Below are 23524 nucleotides of genomic sequence, written 5' to 3'. Positions count from 1 at the left end.
ATCGAATACAAATGAATGGTAAAATTTCAAACAATTGGTCACAATTTTGCCCAAATCTTGTTCAAAATGATCTTTCATCAACTGTTTTGAATCAGAAGAGTAAAAAAGTTGGTTAAAATTGTCTCTTTTTTACAGAGCAGATATATTTCTCATAAAAAAAAAAGTTTGGAAAAAGTATCTGTAAATTTTATAGCACAGTTTAGCAGTTGTCAGAGTAAATACAAATGAAGATTTCTCAGAAGTTAAGAGACCTGTACCATACTAAAGTAATACAACAGGTCAACAATAAACAAACAATAAAAACAACAACAAAACTCCAACAAATGCTATCACTTCTTTTCAGACTTGGTTTGACCAAGCAATATAATTTGTTATCTCTTTCACGCATAACAATTCATTTTTTCATCTCCAGTTTGCGTACGGATGTTTGTTGAAATCCACTTCAAGACAGATGTATTTTACATGTTTGCCACCAGAATACCACCTTTGTTGTATAACAGTGGAGAAATGTGGTACAGCCACATCTCTTTCTCTATCACTACACATGTAGTAGCCATGAAGGCTATCTGAAGAGACAAAGCGTTTCAGAAATGACTTTTTCAGGTGGCGACATTCAAATAAGCATCTACAGGTACTGTAGTTGTTACTGGATCAATTCTTTCTAACCACAATATCTCCCCCATAAATATATAGATTATGCAGACAATTTTAGATAGAAACACCCATGGTATCATAGAAAGATGATTATACATACATGTATTTCCATGCAGATTGTAATACTGTTACTGACACCACTCGAGGGCGGTGCCTAAATGTATTTTCAGAACCCTTTTACAACAAGGATTGATAGCGTGCATCACATATATATACATAGAAAATGTATGGATTTAATGAGAATTCAACAACGAAAGTGGTCAACCCGACATTCCAATGAATACATTATTCAGGCAGCCCAAATGCCCAATTTATAAGATGTACAGGCAGCGTGTACATATAATTTCATGAAAAACTGCATTAATGTGCCATTGATTGGCATGTACATGTATACAGAATTTTATTGTGCTCTTGCACATGCTAAAGATTTTCTGAGTAAGGAAATATTCCGTCTTTGTAAACATTTGGGCAAGTACCCCATGTATAACAGAACTGTTTACATGAACATAGTTGTGCCTTAGAATGAAACACTTACAAACGCATATTATTGCTAAATTTGTACCTTGTACCATAATCTAAATAGATAAACCACACACACCACAATACATTTGTTCTACAAATCAAACTATGACCAGCACCTGGCTTATATAATATTCAACCACAAGTACAAAATTCATTCAACGAATATAAACAACAACAAAAAATCTCCTTCATTTTAAATTGCATCCATGTTTTGATTCAATTAACACACAGTGCAGTTGTATTCAATTCCATTATTTGGTTTTTCTTTCCTGGTTTATCAAGAATTCCATGATCATCACATCTATCTACATTACAAAGCCCTTTGAAAAGATCGGAAGTCCTTAGTACAGATTTCCTTTCCCGTTTTTCTTAAACCATATGAAATTACATTAGACAGAAGCTATTTAGTGGTTCAAAATTTTAATGCATCTATGACAGATGGTTAAGTCAATGCTGAAGTCTGAAGAGCAGCCACTGGCTAAATCATGTTTCTGTGTTCAAATTAAATAAAATGACATGAAATGAATACCTAACTGGCTTTCAACTTTCAACCAGAGACTTGTTGCTGATCAGCCATTCAACAGGGGACAAATTTGAAGAAGACAACTAGTAAATGATGAGTGCACATAAAACAAAAACAAACGTCAGGTGGGGATGAGGGCATTCTCCTGATTTAAGATGATGCAGACTTCCTCGATAGGCAGAGTGGACCGACGTTGTCACCGGTTAGCTTGTTGTGCATGTTGTGTGAACCATCACATTTTGGGAACTGATAAAATATAAAAGAACAAAAGTTGCAATTAGTAACATGTTCCTATATAATACATGTGATAAATCAAACATATGATTCATTATTAATTCTGTCTTATTTAGCCGCATATTGACACTAGACTGAATTTCAGACCCTTATACATCAAAGCTATATAATAAGCGTAATGTAAGAAATACAATACATATTCTCAAACATGCAGATAACAAATAGCTTATATTCAACTTTGAATGATTAATAAATTCAGAGGAGAATATAATGAAAGGACGTTTTAGAGGGAACTTTTCAATATCAATATTAAGTAGTACACATTACACATACATGTACTTTGGATTTTACAGTCTGTCCTATTTAATGTCAAATTGAGACCAAAATAAAATCTCTCGTACTTTGCATAGCCACATATTCATATGAAAGACATCCCTCCCAGAGTTTTGTACCGGCCCCAAGAAATTTACGAGGTCGTTTTATTACCCCATCAAAGGTGACCTCACTGGGAGATTCAACTTTGTTTCAGTCATACGAATTGCTGGTATTTCTCATATATTCTTCTATCCCCTCCCTTTCTAATGATTTCTCCTTTTCAACATGAGCATACATGTCGGCTGAAGGGAAGGGTTTTCTCTCGAAGGGGTCCATAAATTTTTCTTGGGGCTCTTAAATTACTGAAGATGAGTATGATAGATTAAATGTCAACAGCAACAAAACTGCAGTGACTTTAAGGTCTTTATCCCCCAACAATCTCGATCGAGACAAAAATTGGCAAGCGCGTTACCAATGGCATAATCTACAAAAAAGTATGATAAAATCCTGCGAAAAATCTCATTGCTATTGCTAATTAATTTCATGCTATTTTATGAGAAAAATCAAAACTTTGCTCTAATTAATTAAAAAAGGCCCCTAAAATGCTAATTTTGGGATCATAGCCTCTTTAAATGATTCTGATCAAATGTACTTAAAAAAATTTCAATATCACACTTACTTCCTTATGTATTTTATTGTTTTCCAAATTTCTTATGTATTTCTGTATTTTTCGACTTTTCGTTTTTTATTGTTTTTTCAATGGAAATTATCGGGGACTTGATATTGACCATAACCAAGATGAAATCAATTGATTTTAATCAGTAAATGGAAAAATAATGTTACATTTATGAATTATGGCTAAAAACGCTATTTGCATTGATTTGTAAATGAATTCACGTTTTTTAGCGATTTTAGTTCACTTACAAAATGTTGTTTCATTTAAGAACCGCGTACCCCAGGGTCACATATTCGGTCTCAAAAGTTGCGCAAGACATTATCTTACATGTTGCTTTCAATTTCAAAATCAAGGGTTTCTATTAATAGGAATTTCAATCCTGAAATATATAATAGTTGTTATAGAATAAAAAAGTATCCATATTCAAGATAGCCTGTACCTATAGAAAAAGATAAAACAAATGGCAAATTGGAATCTACTACATTCGCTTAAGGAAGGCATTGCAATAGCCTATGCTGAAGATGTAGTTCATAAACATGGAAAAGTCTGAATTATGAAGAGATAGGCCTTAGGGACACCCTATCATATGCCCATCATCACGCTGTTTAGCAGCAACATGATCTTACCGCCTTGGATCTCCAGCAGCGGCAGAAGGCGGCTTTGTCACCAAGATCTTCAATATCGAAGGAGTGTACGACCTTGTCTTTGTCCTTCTCGATAGATGGATTGACTTGACCACAGCCCTTTGCCTTACGGATCTGCATCACAGTGAGAACAATCACAGCTCCCAGGGTCCCGATGAGGGGCACCATGCGTAGCCAGTCAGCACCTGTCACAAGAGAAATGTTGTTCAATATTTTTAAATGTTTCATATTCTACATGTTAATATTTAAAATGTTGTTAAATTCCGAGACCCTCCTCCCAAGACCCTCCTCACGCATGCAACGTTTTGAAATCGGCAGCGAATTATTTATACGTGTGAGGAACTTCATGTTGGCTCTAAATCACCAATTTTAACTGAAAAGTGAAACTTTGTGTGAAGTAAGAATATTAGTTTTGTTTTTCAAGATCGTGATGTTGCATGAAATATATTTCCCCCCCCCCCCCATAAAATCCCACCTTTGTCACTCGGAATATCAGATCGAGTTCACAGACTCAAAGTTTGGGCAGGTGGAGCGTAGTAGTGTAGTGGAGCCTGCACGAACCACTCACACGTATTGCGATGTTAGTATATTAGCAAGGAGCTTCCAACACAGGAAGCTCCTTGGTATTAGTCATAGAGATGTATACTAGTAACGCTAGAGGGCGTACTTCGTCAAATCGCTGTGATTACGTGGAGACCGTCCGCCATTGCTCGATAGGTATTCGCAGCCTGCCATGCGCGTACAGTACCTATGGGGCATGTACACGGATGAGCACAGAACATGACAAATTGATGACATATGAGCACGAAAGCATATGGAAAAGCAAAATTGTAAATATTGCACTGGATTAAAGTTCAAATACAACAAAAATCTAGCAAAACTGAGGTCAAAAGGCCTATATAGGCCTATCTATAGCGCATAATATAGGCCGATACAGCTATAATACAGGCAAACGATTTAAAGTCCCAATTGTTTTTGCTTAGGTAAAATTTCGATACATTAATATGACTTCTATTTTCTAATGATTTGGAAGAGATGAATATCAAAAATAACATTTAGGCCTAGGTCCTGATAAATAAATTTAATGTGTTTTAATATGATTTGATGTACATTAACCTAAGAAAATTCATAGGCCATATCACAGTGTCTGATGCATCTGAGACGCTGTATCGAAAAAAAAACCACGATTGTATTTTTATAGTTCATAGTTTCCTTATTACTATTATGCTGATTGCTGATAATTTATTTCTTCACTTTAGATAATTGTTATAATTCATTTTCCATATATATCTACACAATAGGGCCTATAATAACTCGATCCCTTTTCCCCATGTCTTACACGCTGATGTAAACCAACATCACAAAAACTCGCGAATCATAAAATGACTTTTTATTGATATTTGGAAATGATTTACGCATTGATTCAGTTAAAAATTGATGATTTAGATTTCCTTTGCTGGCAACCATCCCATCATATTTATAAATATGTATATAAAAGTATACTTTCTTACTTGCGATCAATGTATAGAAAAGTTTGTTGACAGCAAAATTTGCATATCAAATGCGCGCATGCAGTCGTACAATTTTGCAATGTACAGGAGGCCTAATGGGGGGTTGGATGTTTATGTACAGTGTTATTGCCTTGCAAACATTTTAAAACTTCGGAGAGTAAACAAATCACAATGCGCAAAACAATTTTACTTTGATTTTCTGGAAAGTATAGACTTGATTCTCCCCGGCTGAAAATATGCTGATCGGCAAACTGGCTGAAATATTTTGTTTATCGCCGTTGTTTCTGATCCTATAATGATTGGACCAATATCATGTGAACAAATCAAGGATAGAATAATAAGGAGAGGAAGAAGGGGGAGAAGGAGAGAAGAAAAGGGGCGGGATTATGATATATAATTTGTATTATACTATAAAGAATATTATTACTACTGCAAGAGTGTATAAAACTAATATCATGAAAGACATCAATGCAAACTTATCATAATTATGAAAACGGTTGCAAAATTGTGAGTACTAAAACCAAACATAATTATGAAACAATAATATTGCAAAAGTGACAATACTTGGAATAAGATATTAAAAATCCTAATTTAATCTCAAATTTGATACCTGCCTTGAAATTGTGTTAATTAACTGTGTCTGTGTCGCTTGAATAAATGAACTTTATGGCAAATATTTGTAAGCACTGGCACCGGCCTAACATATAAACAGATAAACACGCGTTTTGAATATCCAGTTTTGTTTTTCATTTTAAAAGTATAACTGAATTTGATTTTCTAGTTTTCTTCCTTTAATGTCATTTGCTGGCCTATGGACCTGAGTTTGGTTATTCGATCAGTTTTTTTTAAATAAGATTTCCATGGATGAACAAAATTATTATATTATGTTACGGCGTCGCGGAATGATTTTGAAAGTGATGGGGTGTATAAAATCACAATCATTTATTATGTGTAATGTTCATTTTCATTTCAGGGAGGGGTCCGGTCGCGCCCCCTGTATTTTATTTTGATCAGTATGTTAAAGCGAATTTGCTTAGGTGTGTTTGTTATTTTAATTGCACACACGGCCCCTAAAAAGCGAATTAAAACAAATCTAACTTAAAGTGAAGGGAATTAAAACTGTCATTTTTGAAAAGTTTGAACAAATTAGGCTATATTCTCGACATTTTAAATCAATATTTTATTTTCGGGCCATATAGGCCTGCAGATTTTGGGGAATTTATTATGTTCCTATAAGAACAAAATCAGCACGTTCACCAAATAACACAAATTTCAACATTGATGGTGTAACGGGAGGCTCACCAAGAACAATAATGAGATGCCCTTTAATAGCGCATGTAGATCAAAACACTAACTTATACAGAATTATTGTACAACTTAATATATAAAAATGATAGGCCTATATTTCATACAAATTAAAGCAAGTTACATATCATGTAGGCCTATATAGAAATTACAAAATTATATCCAACATAAACATAGAATCAAAGGACGTGGGAAGGATGGAAGGACGATGCAGTTAAAGGTAGGGAAATCCAGAGAAGGGCTAATTCACTGCAGTCTTTTGAATTAATTGTCAATCTTTCTATTAATGTCCGCTGTATGTTTTTATTTTTATATGATTGTTTATATGATAGTATATCAACATTGTTATCTATTACAGGCCAATAACGGACAGGTAAATGCAAATTATTTAGAATTTCATCCCGAGAAATCAGGTTTTTAAAATGCCAAATTAATAGCATAATCCCCATGTAATCACTCTAATAGTGTATTGAGATGCAATTTGTCATTCATATTTTCGATTTTTATGAGGTTGTGTTCTTTTCTTCAAGATAAAGGCCGGAGACGGCACCCCTTTTCACAGCGTTACAACGCACGAGCTATGGGTACATCCGGGTACTTTTGCGAATCTATACCTATCGAGCAATGGCCGCCACGCTCCACACAATCACAGACGTTAAGTACGCGCGCCTATGGCGACTCCGCACTCTAGCGTAGTTAGTATACATCTCTATGGTATTAGTATACTAACCTCGCACCATGAACCGTGTTTGGCAGTGGATTTCTAACTAACGTTAGTGGGTCGCGCGTGCTGGGATACCAGTTGCAGTTCTGGGGCCCGTTTCATAAAGGACTTGCAACTGTTGTAACTTTGCCATAAGTTGGCATTATGGCACTTACTATGGTAACAGGGCTTAGCAGCCAATCAAAATCAAGGTTGCCATGGTAGTTGCCATAATGGCAAAGTTGCAACAGTTGTAACTCTTTATGAAACGGGCCCCTGGTGTCCACAACACACTACTTCTATCAGTATCATTTTCTATGGCTTGATTTTTCTGTGCGCGGCGGCATGTAATTGTAATGAACCCTTGCCTTGGCTTGGCCGGCACGAACTTCATGCATCATGCAAATTCCTAAGAAAAAAAACATACATAAAAGACTAAATTGTTACATGAAAGCTATCAACTTACCTTCCATGGCTTCTAATAAAGTGAAATTGACAAGAAAATAAAGAAATTGAGATTTCTTAAAGGGTTAACAGCTCGGGACCTTCTCGGCACCGCGTAACTGTTCACCGAATATCTTGGGCAATTAATGGCGTAATTCCGTTTGCGCATGCTCCTTGCACGTAGTAGTCCCACATATTTGTTGTAGTTTATGTTTATGTCGTCGAAATGGTGTACGCGATTTGATTACCTCCATTACCTACCTGTTAATTGCAAAAAGCCTCCAAATGTTTCTGGTATGGGCAGAGTCTCGAAGTAGCTGGGAAGAGTAACTTTGAAGAAAATAGCAATAGCTTCCATAATTGCAATAGAGAAATGGTCTGCGAAACGCAAAATTCCGACTCTTTTCAACTGTTCCTGGTTGTTAGTCTCAATTTATATGTAAACACTGTAAACAAAAGCCACGCCCCCTCCCAGCAATATATTTCAAATGAATTGAAACCCCTTGTGAAACCCATCAAAATGTAACTATTCAAGTTGGGTCGAAATGAAATTTGTGCAAGTCATTGCATTCTCTTTTATGCTGCATATTAAATTTGTGGTGTAATTGACGAATTTTATTAACCAGCTATATAGGACCTATAGGCCTATCAGCTACCAGCATGAGCAAGCATATAGGGTATATTCCAGCTATATGGAGCCCGTCATGGAGAAAGTGCCGAAATTGGGAGCAAAAATGTCAAACCATGGATCCTTCATGGTCAAAACTATTGTCCGATCGTCAAATTATAATTTCATCCTTACATATTTGAAGTTATATAGGCCTATATACTGGTGCTAAAAAGTAACTCCGAAAACGAACAAGCTCTGATGCGAAGTCAGACGATAAATATTACATTAAATAAATTTAAGTTTGTTTCTCTGGGCTCACTAAACATTGTGGTGTTGTTGTCTCCATCAAACACTCGGCATGAAGGAGAGCATTTTCTAGTGGAGTTCCTAACCTTTTTAGCACCACTCTATGTGTTTCTTTTAATCATTATCATGATACTTTAAACAAAAAATTGAAAATTTAAAGGGCAGAAATAAATTACAATCTCTGCTTTTCAACTTACACTTAGTTCAATGCTCTATTTTTTGTGATTACACGGAGTACAATTTCTATGGAATTATTGTATTGTATCTTATTATAGTGCTTATTACATGTTGAAATCGTACTACATTTTGTTAGATATGCTAGATTTTAGACAAAAAAGTGTCAAATTCATGCCTAATACCTATCCATCCAGTTTCCCTCCACTCCCTATAATCATGATAATTCTCTGTTCATGTCATTCTAAATAAGGTGACTATATGCACCGAAGTTCACTTTCCCGAGTTCGACCCCCCCCCCCCCCGATCCCCCTCTCTCTTCCTCTCTTTCCTCGGTCAATCTCTTTCACACAAATATTTCCCCTTTCATTCAGGAATAATTAATCACTTGTCAATGAAAAATATGAATTCGAAAATTGATAGAATAAATAGGTTAGAAAATGAACTTACAGAGCTGATAACAATGCCATCAATGACGGCCAGATGCATAGAACAGCTAAAACAAAATGTTCTCTGCTAAAACCTGATTGACTAAAATAATTAGTTAAAATCTGCGTAAGAAAAGAGACCGACCACATCGTGTTTGTGTTTTATCTGTCGTTGTATAGAGATATGGTCGATCGAAGATTTTGAAAAGTTTCAAATCAATCATGTCAGTCAGGATTTTGCTTTGAGCATCAAATGCTTCAAATCTGTTTTATTCCGAGTCGTACAGCATGATGACGTAACGCATGACATAATAATCCCGAAGTTTGCCTGGGACCCGTTGCCATGGTTTCATAATGGGTAACTTTGACCTTGACAATCTCACTTATGGTATCTACTAGTGGATTTTCTTACTTTTCTTTTCCGGAGCTAAAAACAATTTTCAAGCTATGTGAAGACAACTTCCAATAGACATCGCAATGCACGGACACATGATAAACTGAGACTGTGGACAAGAATAATTTAATATGGCATAAAATATGCAAAAGGGCAAGATTAAAGATTACTCCTTTTGTTCATTTTCGTTAAAAATTACATTGACACATCAGAGCCCCCGTATTGGGCATATTTTCTTTTAACTTGAACAAAACTAAGACAGCATATTTGCGAGAAATATATAGTCATGCGAAACTAGGCATGTTGACGACAAAATTTGATTCATCCAAAACAAATTGCCAGAATAAAACATTTTTTCCAATGAATTCTCAACTGCTTTTGTTTCCGATAATCTCGGCAAACCATCATGTCTGTAATTCATTATTACTTTTCGTTACCATGGTTACCACCATTAGGGAGTAGATCGAAGCAACTTTAAGATTGCAAAGTTTTTTCAATATTAACATTAAAAAATACACGAAATATTTGCTTTTTGTCAAAACTTTGAATGACAAAAAAAATGAACAAAACGCATCTCATGAAATAACTTCATTGTGATCAAATCAAGATGATTACATTTTAATCAAACTGAAAATAACCAAAAGTAATTTTGAAATAAAATTACGTTATTTAGCGGCCTATTACTATATCGTAATAAATTGTTGTAAACAATTTAGCATGCATTAGTATGCCTACATGGAGCGTCCGACTTTTCACACATTTTATCGGACAGGTCCCATTTTATCCGAAAGTTGTCATGGTAACAGTGCCTTTCAGCAGCCGATCAGAATCAAGGAATGTTGTCAGATCTGACAACTTGTCGGACATAAATTAATGTAAGATGAAACACTTCCCTCAATACAAAAACATAATGGCGCTTTGGGTACATAAAGAAATGTTAAATTGATGAAATCAAAGATTCTGCCAAACCACTTCAACAATACAAATCAACATTTAACAATATCACTGCGTGAAACCTATCTTGAATATAACAGTTACTTAACGATCTCAGATCAGACACTTATGACGGTAACAATTACATCAAACTTATATCAGTTATATCGCCTTGCAACATGTACAATAAGTTACCGCCTATAGCATGTATACGGGTCATCAGAGTTGGAGATAATTGGTAGTGATTTTTAACCTGATTGCTAAGAAAGCATGAATGCTTGTAAGCAAGCAACCAGTTACAAAACTCAAAGTATCAAAATCTTACCACTTTTTGCAATATAATAAGTATGACTTATTAAGTAATGATAAAGGGGTCACTGTTCTATTCAAGTCATCTTTTCGGCTTCGCCTTCATTCCACACTGATAAAGTGTGTATTTGTGTGTATGCATGTAAATTGGCCCTACTTAATATTTCCATTTGTACATAAAATATTAGAAATCTAAACCCCCCTCTTGGTCTAGTCACCTTTACTATATATTACCTCATATATTTCTAATGAATAAGTACTTTTCCATTTTACAGATTCACTCCACATCTCAGAAAGATCGTATTAATATCATCAGTACATTAGAAATATAGGTCCCCTATCAAAATGTAATGTGAGCATATAATAATTATCGGGGGGCGGGGGCGATCTGCCACAATCACAATAATAAATACATGTACAACATAAGACATATAAAACACAAAAGCATATACAATATCATACTTATTAACATTTAATGGCGACCGCACACCTTACGACTGGTCTTCGACCCGATTTTAGAATAAAACGTAGTAGAAGTTGATGCTAATATCGGAGACTTGGAATATCTTACTGTGTAATGTTCTAAATCATCGTACGAATACCTATATGATCAAATTTGTGACTATATCATCCTTCTTAGAATAAAAGCAAATTTAATATCTAGTCGTAATGACGTCATAGCAGTCGTACGATTGGCTACGATTTGAAACTAATTTGGACCTTACTCCGAAATAAGGGCTTGCAATCTTTCAAAATGGTTATATTATTATTTCAATTAATTTTAAACTCAAATAAAATGATATGTTCCATTCACATCTTCAGAAAATGAGCAAAATGCGATTTGTTCCAAAATCGGGTCGCAGACCAGTCGTAAGGTGTGCGGTCGCCTTAACACATACTGAACCTATAATACTATTATTATTAAAATTCTGCGTAATACTCATTGGTGTGACTATACTGAGACACAATAATACCTTTTTTTAAACACAAGAGCCATTCATGCTCCTTGATTAAATGGGCGGACTTAGTATTTGAGAGGGGAACAAATCTCTGAATAAATTTCCCCAAAGTGTGTCACCCTTAAAAACTACAATTTTTAAAGAATGAGGGTAATTATGTGTCCATTCAACATTTGGCATTTCTTTATTATCCAGTGTGATGAAAGTTTTGCCCATTCTTAATTGCTGCTTATTTTTTAACCTTACTGGACAATATGCTTCCCGCATTGGGTAAAATACTGCCCCAAATTGGTTGGACACATAATTACCCTCGTGGTGGTAAAAAATTGTACCCAATGTTTTTCACAGTGTGTTCTGACAACTTGAACAAAAACGAGGTTCTCAGTCAATAAATGGGACAAAACTGTTAAATTTATCTGATAAGTATAAACGAACACTCTTTCATAATAAGGGGGGATGACAATGAAGGAACGAACCCCTGCACCTAAGAAGAACCAAAGAAGGACAAACAACTATGAACATCGCTACGATAAGGGGTTTGATCTCGTCGCTGCTACTGTATTCAGTGTTTCTTCTGCTCTTTGGTCGTCGTTGCCTCTTCCAAATAATTCATCGAATCACCGAACAGGACCGCGTTGACGATCGGGCAAGTCTTGGCGAGGAGAGGGGCGATGGCGAAGAGACGAACAGAGATTCGACCAGGACCCGACAGGGCCGTCGCGACGGCCACGAGACCGTAACAACCCCAGTAGAAGCAAAGAACAAGAACGGCCTTCCAGCAAGCCTATAGATAATATTTAAAACATAAAAAACGATATATCGATTAGTATAGCAACACTTCTTTTCTAGGGTTTGTTTTACAATATTCTATTTTCCCAGTTTGAAGACAAATTCAATTTCTTAACCCAACCAACACCCGGTCAACATCCATATAACGTTACGCCTATACGCCTATAATGAAGGATTGGTTTAAAAGCACTGGCGAATAGATAAGAGGGGGGGGGGGGGGGCTTGGAGGCACAGGATCCTTCCCCCTTCCTAACAAAAAAAGTTCCACGACCATGAAAAACAAGGAGAAAATGAAATTAAGGGAAATGATAAACGGTGAAATAATTATTTCATTATTTTTAGAATATGTCATCATCTCTCACATGTAAGATTTTCGTTTTAAAACGGGCTAAATATCCAATACGTCGTGTTGTACTGCTCCATTTTTGTTTTGCATCATATTCTATAAAAGCCGATTCAATCATGAATATATCCGTTTTTTATGAAACAATTGAAAATATGATGATCGTTACTCACAATAACTGATTCGATTGGGACCTTTTCGTAGTTGAGACCCCGTGAGATGAGAAGAGCGACGGGGAAGGCGAGTCCAAGAGTTGCAAATCCAACCAAGTAAAGGAAATAGCTAGGACTGCGATCAGCGAAGTCAAGGAGGCAGCCGGTCCCGAATGGTTCAACCACGTATCGCCCCCAACCCACGAATGGGAGGGGCGTTGCCGACCAGAAGAACGCCCCGCCCCAGATGAGGGCGATGGTCATGGAATATCGGCGGTTGATTTCATCTGTGTTCATGATGATAATAGATTTGGTGATGATGATGATGATGGTGGTGATGATGATGATGATGATGGTGGTGGTGGTGGTGGTGATGATGATGATGATGGTGATGGTGATGGTGATGGTGATGATGATGATGATGATGATGATGATGATTATGATTATGAGGATGATAGTGATGATGGTGATGATGATGATGGTGGTGGTGGTGGTGATGATGATGATGATGATGATGATGATGGTGATGATGATGATGATGATAATGATGGTGGTGGTGATAGTGATGAGGAGGAGGCAGATGATGATGATGATGATAATAATGATGATGGAGATGTTGATGATGATGATGATGAAGATGAAGATGTTGGTAATGACGATGATGATGATGATGAAGGAGGTGATGATGGTAATTGTGATGTTTATGAAAATGGAGATGATGAGGATAGTGACGAAAAGAAATGAAATATATTCATCAGAACATTTTGTCAGATAAATTGATGAAAGAGTTTTACTTTGGTGTGAATTAGTTTTACCTGACCCTACCTTCCCTAAACCTCATCAAACCAATCTGAACGAATCCTACTATCTACCTTTATTAATAATTGATTGAATAAAATACAACATGATGAAATGATAGGAACCTCCTTGAAAGCACAGCTTGGTCCATTCCAATCATTACCCTACCTCGTTTGGCTCCCACCTTGGAGCTCTGATAGTGATGAAGCACCATGGCAACCAAACTCCAGATGCTGATCAAGCCGAAGAGGTTGGCCACAAATCCATAGAACTGGCACCCGCTCGAACCATAAACCCACTCCTCGGAGAAACTTGACACCGCAACCACAGGGCTCATGATGCCGATAGCTGCAGGTAGGTATGGAAACAAGAAACAAATGGAGGAAATAAGAATACAGAGAGGCTTCAACGGCAACTTGTTTTCTGAGAATCTCTCTGGTGCAGTATATAAATATGTTTTCGAAAATTGAGAATGTTAAGACCTCTTGCAAATAATATTAGTAGCTAATAATAGTCCCCAGTTCCTTTTTATAATGTTCAATCTTTTTAATACTCAGATTATTGACAATATTCATAAGTTAAAACAGTGTTTATTACAAACACTTCTTATTCTTATTCGGAACATGTTCTTCTATGAACGAAAAACATGTGCTTTTAACGAGGTATCTGTGAAGCATTATACAATTAGGGGGGGGTAGAAAATCACAAAAAAAAATCTTTATACACGAACATTTTGTAACGAAGATCCAACGAGAAAGAGTTTTTACTCGTATGTTTTTTCAAGGATTCAAAATGTTATTTTTTTTTCGTTTAAAGTACCCAAGAGCAGAATAATTACGAAAATGAACTATTTTGCTTTCGAAGGTTACTCCACCCCTTGAATAATTAAAACAGACTCTTGTTAATACTCACCCAAGTCGCCTAGAGCCAGGCTGGTTCGCAATGACTTCTGTGTAGGATCACGTCCCTTGCTGTTAAACAGTGATATCAGAATGTAGAGAGAAGCTGTGATACCCAATACTCCTGTAATAGAATGAAGAAAGAAAGATTTTATCTATTATTTTTTAATCTATTTTTTCATCTAATTTCTCATTTTCTTTTTAATAAACTGAAAATTTATGGTTACAATTGTACTTTGATCTTTAATTGAAAATTCTGTAAAAATTTGAATTTCTAATTATTTTGTGGACGGAAAATGAAGTACAAATCTAATATAAGAAAGTCTATGTCTTGTTCCTTCGGTCATAATTTCTGTATTCATTTCACTCAATATCAAACTTGTACACTACACTCTTAAAATAGTTGGGCAAAAAATACCCAACTTTTAACCAAACCTGGACAACATACTGTCCACACAACTATACATATATGTATGTATATATATAGATATATACAGTATATACCAACATACATTGCCCCCAACAGTAAACTAGATTTCCGAAAAAAGTGAAACGACAGCTTTTTGCCTTCATATTAGAACTTATCAAACTCATATATTAACCAAGAATGCAAATAAAATAAAATCAAGCAAAAGCAAAAAGCAAATCATTCTCACTATCCTCCATTATACGCTTTCCCGTGACATCCAATTTAGTTGCTAGTCATCCTGGAATTTACCAATGCAAAATAATATCACTTTGGCAGACCACAAAGCACTTTACCATTAATACCACAATCATTGACGTTCGAAATTGTATTTTGAACATTATAATTACAAGAACACACGATTACGCATGAATGTGAAAAACATTCATTTACTATGGCACGAGATTATTGTATACATACAAAGTATAAATTGGAATAAACAAGTCCCGCTGCATGGTAGAAATCAGAAATTGAAATATCAGTTATTTACGTTACGATAGAATAGCTGCTTCATCCTCGCATACGACACACTTCGTTTTCCCGAAAATAAAATGAACAAACAACTCCAAGCATATAAGGCTATATTTTTGGAATACCATTCAATCATTTGCCGGCTTGATTGAGTTTAATTTACTTAGTGAATATTATTTTTTTTTGATATTTTTCTAAAGGGTACTCTTGATGTGGTTCACGTATAGGTAATCACTTAACAGCTAAATCACATTTCATCCGTTCTCCCCCTGTACATTAATTATATGGAAAATTAATAAGATTGATTGATTTTATTATACGATTGTCAAAATGGTTTTAATCATTATCGAAAAAAACCGTAGACTAGAAACAAAAATCTATCATCTTGTAAAGCTTCACTTGTGGCACATCCTTTATCTGGAAGTAATTATCATTTCAGTTGATGTCCTAAAAGCGATGAACCCATATAAAGCGAACTTTCGTTGCCCGGAGCCATGATTCGATTTCATCTTCTAGAAAAGCTGAGCCAATTAGACAGTATTCTGCAAACTACAAGTATATATAATGGCTGTCTCTCTTCTCGATATTCGACGGGTGTTGCTTATGACATATATATTCTAAAAAATTAACAATTAGAGCTATAAGTTGAACAAAACGTTAGAAGTGTTGTCCATTGACCCTGGACAGTGTTAATTGGGGGACAAACTGCATGTACAACCGTTACGGAAATTTCCTTAGTTTGTAGAGAAACAAAATGGCCCGCAAAATGGCACTTCTAATTGAGCCAGAAGAGTTGCAATCACACGCAGCTAAAAAAAAAAGAAGTTATTTTTGACCAAACAGAAACTACCATTCAGGAAACTTACCTATAAATTTTACGAGGTTCGATCCAATTATGAATTTGGAAATAGACCATAGAAAACACTATAGACGCCGATATTATCACAGTGTATATAAAATATCGGTAATACGCAAATACAATAAAAAGCGAAATCTAATCATATCTGAGTAAATTACATTGAATCCTATACGTAAACAAATATTTCCAAAGTATATGTGACATTTGGAAATTTTGGAGCCAATGGCCTTTTCAAACATGATTCGACATTACTTTTGTTCGCATTTTCTTATTTTACGGTTAAAGAGGACATGGCGGATGTAATTAAATTGGATCACAAGTTTAATGAAGAATTTTATTGGAGGCCAGGCACCCACCCCCGGACTGACTACCGTGGATGGTCAACATCAAGTTGTTGATCATAAACTTTGTTAATTTGATTCAACTTAAATGCAGCTCAAAGGGTTGTTATCTCCAATAAGATCATTAAGAATGAGATTTATTATAACCTATTCACGGGGATATAAATCTTATATAAAAGGGAGTGGGTTCGTTACTATCACTGGTTGATCATCATTATTCGAAAATTTATGCTCAGGGGGGAGATTACACCAGTTGTTCGTAAAGGTTACGATGTATTCTTCATTTTAAGTTTGAAATGTTAAATTAACATTCGAAAGGTTGGAGGAGTGACAACCTTTTCCAAAATGTTAATCCAGCCTTGTATAAAGCTGAATCCAACATCTTAAGTGTTGGGTAGAACCATTTAAAGTGATAAATGCAACAATATTGGAAAATTTCGTCACTCCTCCAACCTTTCAAATGTTGATTTAACATTTCATTTTTTAGAGTGGTATAGAGTTCTCCGTATAACACAAGGGGATAAGTCGACCCTCTTTACCACCATTATACAGCCAGTTTCATCACAACTACCACCACCACTTAAAACGTGACGATTATCATGATCACGACTGCTATCACAACAATACCAAGATCATAATTCATCATCAACATCATCATAATTACTCCGAACTTTGTAAAGATTCTTCTACACTCGTCTGTGATATCATGTGGATAATCTGTGAAAATGCCTTTCAGGTTATGTTTTACCATTTTCGAAGATTTCTTTCTTTACTCTGAGAAAGCTGTCTCACGCTGACTAATCCATTATGTCCGACGTGTATGTAAATTGGCCTAATCTAAATTTTGAATGCTTTTGCGATATCAGAATGCATAAAAACCAATGTCGATAAGATCTTTCATACATTAATCGCTCTGACACTCCATTTTAACAGTTTCAATCGTTCCACAGGAAACAAAAACCTCAAACAGATTTGAGATATGAATCTGATCGTATAAAATATATGCCCATTTTCCGAGGCAATTTCCTTCACTGAGCCTGTCCAGTTTTCGTCTTCTACAGATATTGAAAAAAAATAATAACTATGATCCTTGACATGAAATGTAAAAAAAAAAAAAAAAAACCTGGGTATTGTATAGTAGCAATAAGTAATGTTCAAACACTGGACAGCATCAGGAAGGGGATGGGGTTAACATCTTTTTAAAAAAATCGCAGGACTGTGGCTAACGGGGCGGGGGTAGTTGAGGTGTGCCAGGTTCCCCCCCCCTCTATTTACTCGGGATATCGTCGGTAAATTTTCATTGCTATCTTGAGAAAAAAAATACAAAAGGGTACAAAACGTGAGAAAGAAGAGCAAAGAAAGGAGAGAAACGACAAAGCATTGTCATATTTGTAACTTCAAATGTCAGAGGTGCATTTTTCATTGGTAGGGCTATTGGCTATCCCCATATCGTTCCCATTTTGATATTCATATCGTTTCTATTCGTGTGCTCATACTCGTGAATAATTATAAGGTTCTAAAAATAATTTTTGTTTCTGCAAGAAATGTAGAATGGGATTTCATAATCTTCACTCCCTGCATTCGCGAGCCCGCATATAGCATAGCAGATGCTCAAAAAGGATTGTCAAGCAATGTTCGGGGCCATGATTTATTTTGTTGAGTAATTTAGACTTTTTTTTATTAAAAGGTATAAAGGATGCTAAGTTTTGTCTCGCTTGCTGCATTCGCTCGTATTCATTTACGTACAGGATGGTAATTGGCAAGCCAAACTGACGGAATGATATTGGGCCTCGTAGAGCCATATCTGTGCCATAATGTATTCTGATAGCAAAATTACGCTTTTGTCATTTCAGATATATTTTCTATTTTGATCACGATGCCATTAGAATCATTAAAAAAAAATAGCAACTGAGAGAAAAGAAATAGGTAGAGAGATTATTGCAGGTTTCGGCTCCTTTCATCTCCCAACTTTATACACCAACATGCAGGAGGAGGATATACATGTCTGGGTACTCGAGAATTTTGGAATAGTAAACACAATTCATCAAGATTACAGCAGATGATAACAAAAAGTCACTTGCCCATGCAGGTACCGACGATGACATCATATCGCCAGTAAACGTAATTATACTAAAATGCAGAGGTTTTATCTATAGGGACATCTAAATGAAACTTGATTTCCATATTTCTAAGCTATGTGGTTGATTTTATGATAACCACGATAACTGATATGGGTGGAAGGGATTTTAGCGAAGATATTTGCACTTGAATATTCATACCTATTCAGCTTCAAAGACCTTTAAGAATTTATCAACATGGTTGAAATATACAAAACGAGGGGAGTGGGCGTGGGGCTTGCTAATGAAAATAAAAGGAATCAGGGGGGAGGGGTAATGAAGGGGAGGTGAGGACTGGAAAGAAACATAGATATATAATAATGATAGAGAGAAAGCAAACAAGAAGGACACGGACGTGATGGAGGAATAACACTGTAAAGAATATTGGATAAAATTTTAACCAGCACGAGGGTAATTGTGTCCAACCAATATTATTTGGGGAAGTATTTTACCCAATACGGGAAGTGCGCTTGTCCAGTATAGGTTAAAAAATAAGCAGCAATTACTTTAGAATGGGCAAAATTTTCATCACACTGGATAAAAAAATGCCCAAAAGAAATGCCGAATGTTGGTTGGACCCATAATTCCCCTCATGGAGCGTTTTTACCCAATATTTTTAGAGTGTAAGCAGGAGCGAACATAATCATAAGTGGGGGAGAGAGAAGGGGGATGGGGTGAGAGAGAGAGGAAGAGGGAGAGAGGGGGAGAGAGCGCACGGGCATTGATTGTAATACTTGTAATAATAAATAACAACAACAAGAAAAAAAAGGAAAAGGAGCAGAGGAAAAATGAAAACGGAAATCCAGATAGAAACCGCAACTTCTTCACATCCTGTTCTCTCTAAATGTGAAGAACTAATTAACGATTAATGCAATTCATGCAAAAATACACCCACAAGAAACATATTTGAAAATGAAATAAATTTTATTCAGAAAAAAATGGTCTTACCTTCGAGTGAAAGGACCACGCCCATTGCCTGGTGTTCAAAAGGTGTTAGCCCCCCTCCTCCTCCTTCCGGAGAGGCCATCTTGACAGATTAACTAATGATTGCTCGCCTTGAAATCGTAGACCGATATTACTATTCGGCTGTGGGCAGACACAGCTTTCTGTTTCTGTTGAAGACAAATGCAAGATAGAACAAAGATAATCCTTGCATCATTATGGGTGAGAGTAATTAGGCTATACCTTGGGGCCCTGGGGTGCAACAGCTGACCTGGTGGGTGTTTCATGTAAGTTAGGGGCGATTTTACGAACGAGAGGTGATCCTTTCTTGTCGTCGAAACTTATGAACACCTTCATCCTTTATGAGGCATTTACCAGGGGTCCGTTTCATAAAGTTGTTCGTATAAGTTAAGAGCGACTTTAAGAACGACTGGTGATCCTTTTTACACTTAAAACCATCGCCAATGAATCTATCATTTACCACAAGAAAGGATCACCAGTCGTTCTTAAAGTCGCTCTTAACTTACGAACAGCTTTATGAAACACCCACCTGGAGTGTATAGGGGCGTATTTGTATCTCACACAAACAAACGAAGGGGACGCAATTAGGACAAAAACTCGTACGGGGTAAAATACTTTCTTTCATCTAATGAGGTCCATTCTACCTATAAGTATAACCACCCACTTTATTTCAACTGGATTGTTTTTAGAATATGCAATGCAAGCGGTTTATTTTTCATTGGTCCAATGCCAATTCGTCCAATTACCAACTCGTCTACTATCATTTGGTCTACCAATCAGTTCGTACACTATCCACATGGTCTAACTGTCATTTCGTCCACTCATCATTTCGTCTAACAATGAAAGTAAATTAATAAAGCAAATAGACAAAACCAAACACGAGAACTGAAATTTAATTTCACTTACAGGATCTGTACAAGATTCCTTTCCATGAAACTAGATAAAACCAGAATCTTTCTTAAAATACTGTTATAGTCAAAGAGTCATGAATAAGTGGAATAAGCTGTCACAGTCTACATTTGATTCTCCCATATTGTCACAATTTTAAACAAGAGGTGTCCCATTAGCTCCTTTTTCAACAGGTCCTATCCTACGTATACATTTTACCCCTTGAATGTGAACCCTTTCATATTCAGATTCAGCCACCGTACTATCTACTACTTGTTCTGCCACCGTACTATCTATTACTTGTTCAATTAGCAACAACTTCATACAACATAAACTGAGCAGTCATTGTTTAAATTTCAAACAATTTCTTTCTGAAATTTAATCAGCAATATCTAAGTTTCTAATATTTATAGCTTAAAAGTTGAACATTATATAGTGTTAAACTAAAGTTTAAAAAAATAACGTTTCATTAGGATGATCATGTTAAAGTCAAAGAATAAAAACATATGAAGAATAAATAACGTGTTAGTTAACACCAAGCTTATATATTGGGACTCGCCATTGGAGTTACTGGTACATGGTATAATAGCCTTGCATGTAGCCTATATTGGGTCATATTATATAATTATTGTTTTCTACGCCGAAAATAATTTTTATAAAGTAATTAAAATGTATATATTGATTAAAAAATATATTCGGGACTATTACACTCAGCTTGTAAACACTGAAATTTATTGTAATTAAATATGCTCCCCGGGTTAAAAAAAAAATGCGTTTGACGAATAAAGTTCACCGATCTTATTTATAGGCTCAAAATAACTGTTTAGGTTGAAACACATTACCCAAACATCAGAAATACTCTTTTTGACCCCCAAACTGAGGATGCACACTGAAAACGGCGCCACCTTTCTCTGCGCCTATAACTCCACATCTACGCAAGAAGATAAACAATGATATCCTCTTCACAAAAACACACACACGCAAATCCTGAATTTTTGATGTCAGCATTAGCTAAGCATCAATCGGACATGAAAGATACTATATTACGGAACATACCTGTAGTTTTTATCGATCTTGTAATAGATGTCACATAAGTGGATACTTTCGTTGAATCCCGGCGTCGCTGAGTTTGAGAGCCTCGTATACAATGCTTGTGTAAGACTGCTCACAATCAAGGAAACTAAAGCATTATGATCAGATCACGTGCGCGTGCACAAGATTCAGTCGAATGTAGGATGCGGTGCGATATCGTGTCTTATCGACAGTTTTTCGTTTCTTGATCTCTCTCCCCGGCCTTCTCTCTTCAAATAACTAACGCTAATAAAATTTTATAATGAATGCCATTAGCGGCTTGGACATGTTGGAGAAAACCAGAATGGCTTCGCGGGAAGGAAGAGCAGCTCGCGAATAACAATGCATTACCGATCTTTATCAGAGTGGCACCCAACTGATCGCGATTACAAAATAAATTCATCGACGATGTCGTCTGCTCCTGGGAAGGAGGCCCTTCTCGCCATGCATGCATCCTCTTTTTACTGTAATCTCCCATATTTCTCATCTCTGAATCTTTCCCGCTCTTTCTCATTTTCATCTTTCTTTCTCTTTCATGTTCCCATGGGGCAGGCAAATACATTGCTGTACACATGCGTGACCAAATTATTTTCAAACACCTCTGAATTAGTTTTTATATGTGTACAAAATAACTCCCTAAACAAGTTTTTCACGGGCTTCATTTACACATTTTGGCACATAAACAAGTTGTCACCAGAATATGACCCCCTAAAAAAAAAACTTTGGAAAAAAACATACCCTAAATACGTTTGACCCCGCGATTGACCATTGACCCCGGGTTTTGTCCTTATCATAGAGATAAATACTAATTTAGTATATATTTAGTTTATCATCTCTGTGGTCCTTATTCAACGTTTTCTATAAACACTAAATGTGATTTTAAACATAAATCAATAAAGGTTATATAACAACAGCAACAACAACGATAACAATAATGATCATAATAAGCAGCATTTAGATACAATGTTTCTAAGCGCTGCATATTAGTACCCCAGCCTTAGGACAGCTACCCTGATCGGCCGCTTGAGCATTCAAGAATTTTCCCCACACCGGATACCCATTTTTTACACCTGGGAGAGTGGCATTTAACGCCTTGCTGTGGTGGGGTTCGAACCCCAGACCTTGTGGTTCAAGGTCAGGGGACTTATCCACTGAGCCATAACACAATGAATATAGAAATATCGCTTTGCTTCATGGACATCACAACCAGGGGCTGCGCCATGGTGGAGAGGGGGGGGGGGGTGGGCAGTGACAGGGCGACTAAATGGTTTTACCTCAAAGTTTCAAATCCATTTATTCTCCCCCCCCCCCCCTCCCTCTCTATCTCTCTCCTTCTCTATCTATCTATCTATCTCTCTATCTACCTACCTACCTACCTATCTATCTATCTAGGTCCTATCTATCTATCTATTTATCTACCTATCTATAATCTATCTATCTTTCACCCTTCTTGTATTCTCTCTGTTACTTCTCGATTTCCCCCGTCGCATTGATCACCAGTGGCGTAATGAGGGGGCAGAGTATGATAGCATATGGGGGAATTTTTTTATTGGACTTCTACAAAATAAAATCTATTTTTGTAACAAATATTGATATAAAATCGAGAAAATAATTTAATATCATATGCTTTTGCCTTTTGCTTTTAATTTCCTTCCCTTTCGGTAGTGCAACTCGGGGGGGGGGGGAGGGTGGCCCACCCTAATCTGTATATATGCCAGCGCTT

General features: G+C 36.2%; 2 protein-coding genes across 3 annotated transcripts; both read right to left on the bottom strand.

The window, feature by feature from the left end:
- Positions 1 to 333: 333 nt before the first annotated feature.
- On the bottom strand, positions 334 to 8021 carry LOC129281283 (CDGSH iron-sulfur domain-containing protein 1-like). 2 transcript variants are annotated; one of them, XM_054917221.2, is made up of 3 exons: positions 7793 to 8021; positions 3551 to 3753; positions 334 to 1945 (listed from the first exon to the last, which is right to left on the bottom strand). In XM_054917221.2, the coding sequence occupies exons 1-3, from the start codon at positions 7887 to 7889 to the stop codon at positions 1850 to 1852; spliced, it is 396 nt and encodes a 131-aa protein (XP_054773196.2). In that variant the 5' UTR covers positions 7890 to 8021; the 3' UTR covers positions 334 to 1849. The 2 variants fall into 2 exon arrangements, with proteins under 2 accessions (XP_054773196.2, XP_054773197.2); XM_054917222.2 differs by lacking the exon at positions 7793 to 8021 and adding an exon at positions 7554 to 7730.
- Positions 8022 to 10030: 2009 nt separating this feature from the next.
- LOC129281275 (RPE-retinal G protein-coupled receptor-like) lies at positions 10031 to 22228 on the bottom strand. The gene is made up of 6 exons (XM_054917214.2): positions 21787 to 22228; positions 19828 to 19991; positions 14639 to 14749; positions 13895 to 14074; positions 12950 to 13215; positions 10031 to 12428 (listed from the first exon to the last, which is right to left on the bottom strand). The coding sequence occupies exons 2-6, from the start codon at positions 19904 to 19906 to the stop codon at positions 12207 to 12209; spliced, it is 858 nt and encodes a 285-aa protein (XP_054773189.2). The 5' UTR covers positions 19907 to 19991; positions 21787 to 22228; the 3' UTR covers positions 10031 to 12206.
- Between the last annotated feature and the right edge of the window lie 1296 nt (positions 22229 to 23524).

Source organism: Lytechinus pictus, chromosome 18, assembly GCF_037042905.1.
Source record: "Lytechinus pictus isolate F3 Inbred chromosome 18, Lp3.0, whole genome shotgun sequence".
Lineage (NCBI taxonomy): Eukaryota > Metazoa > Echinodermata > Echinoidea > Temnopleuroida > Toxopneustidae > Lytechinus > Lytechinus pictus.
This window is presented reverse-complemented; position numbering and strand designations above follow the sequence as displayed.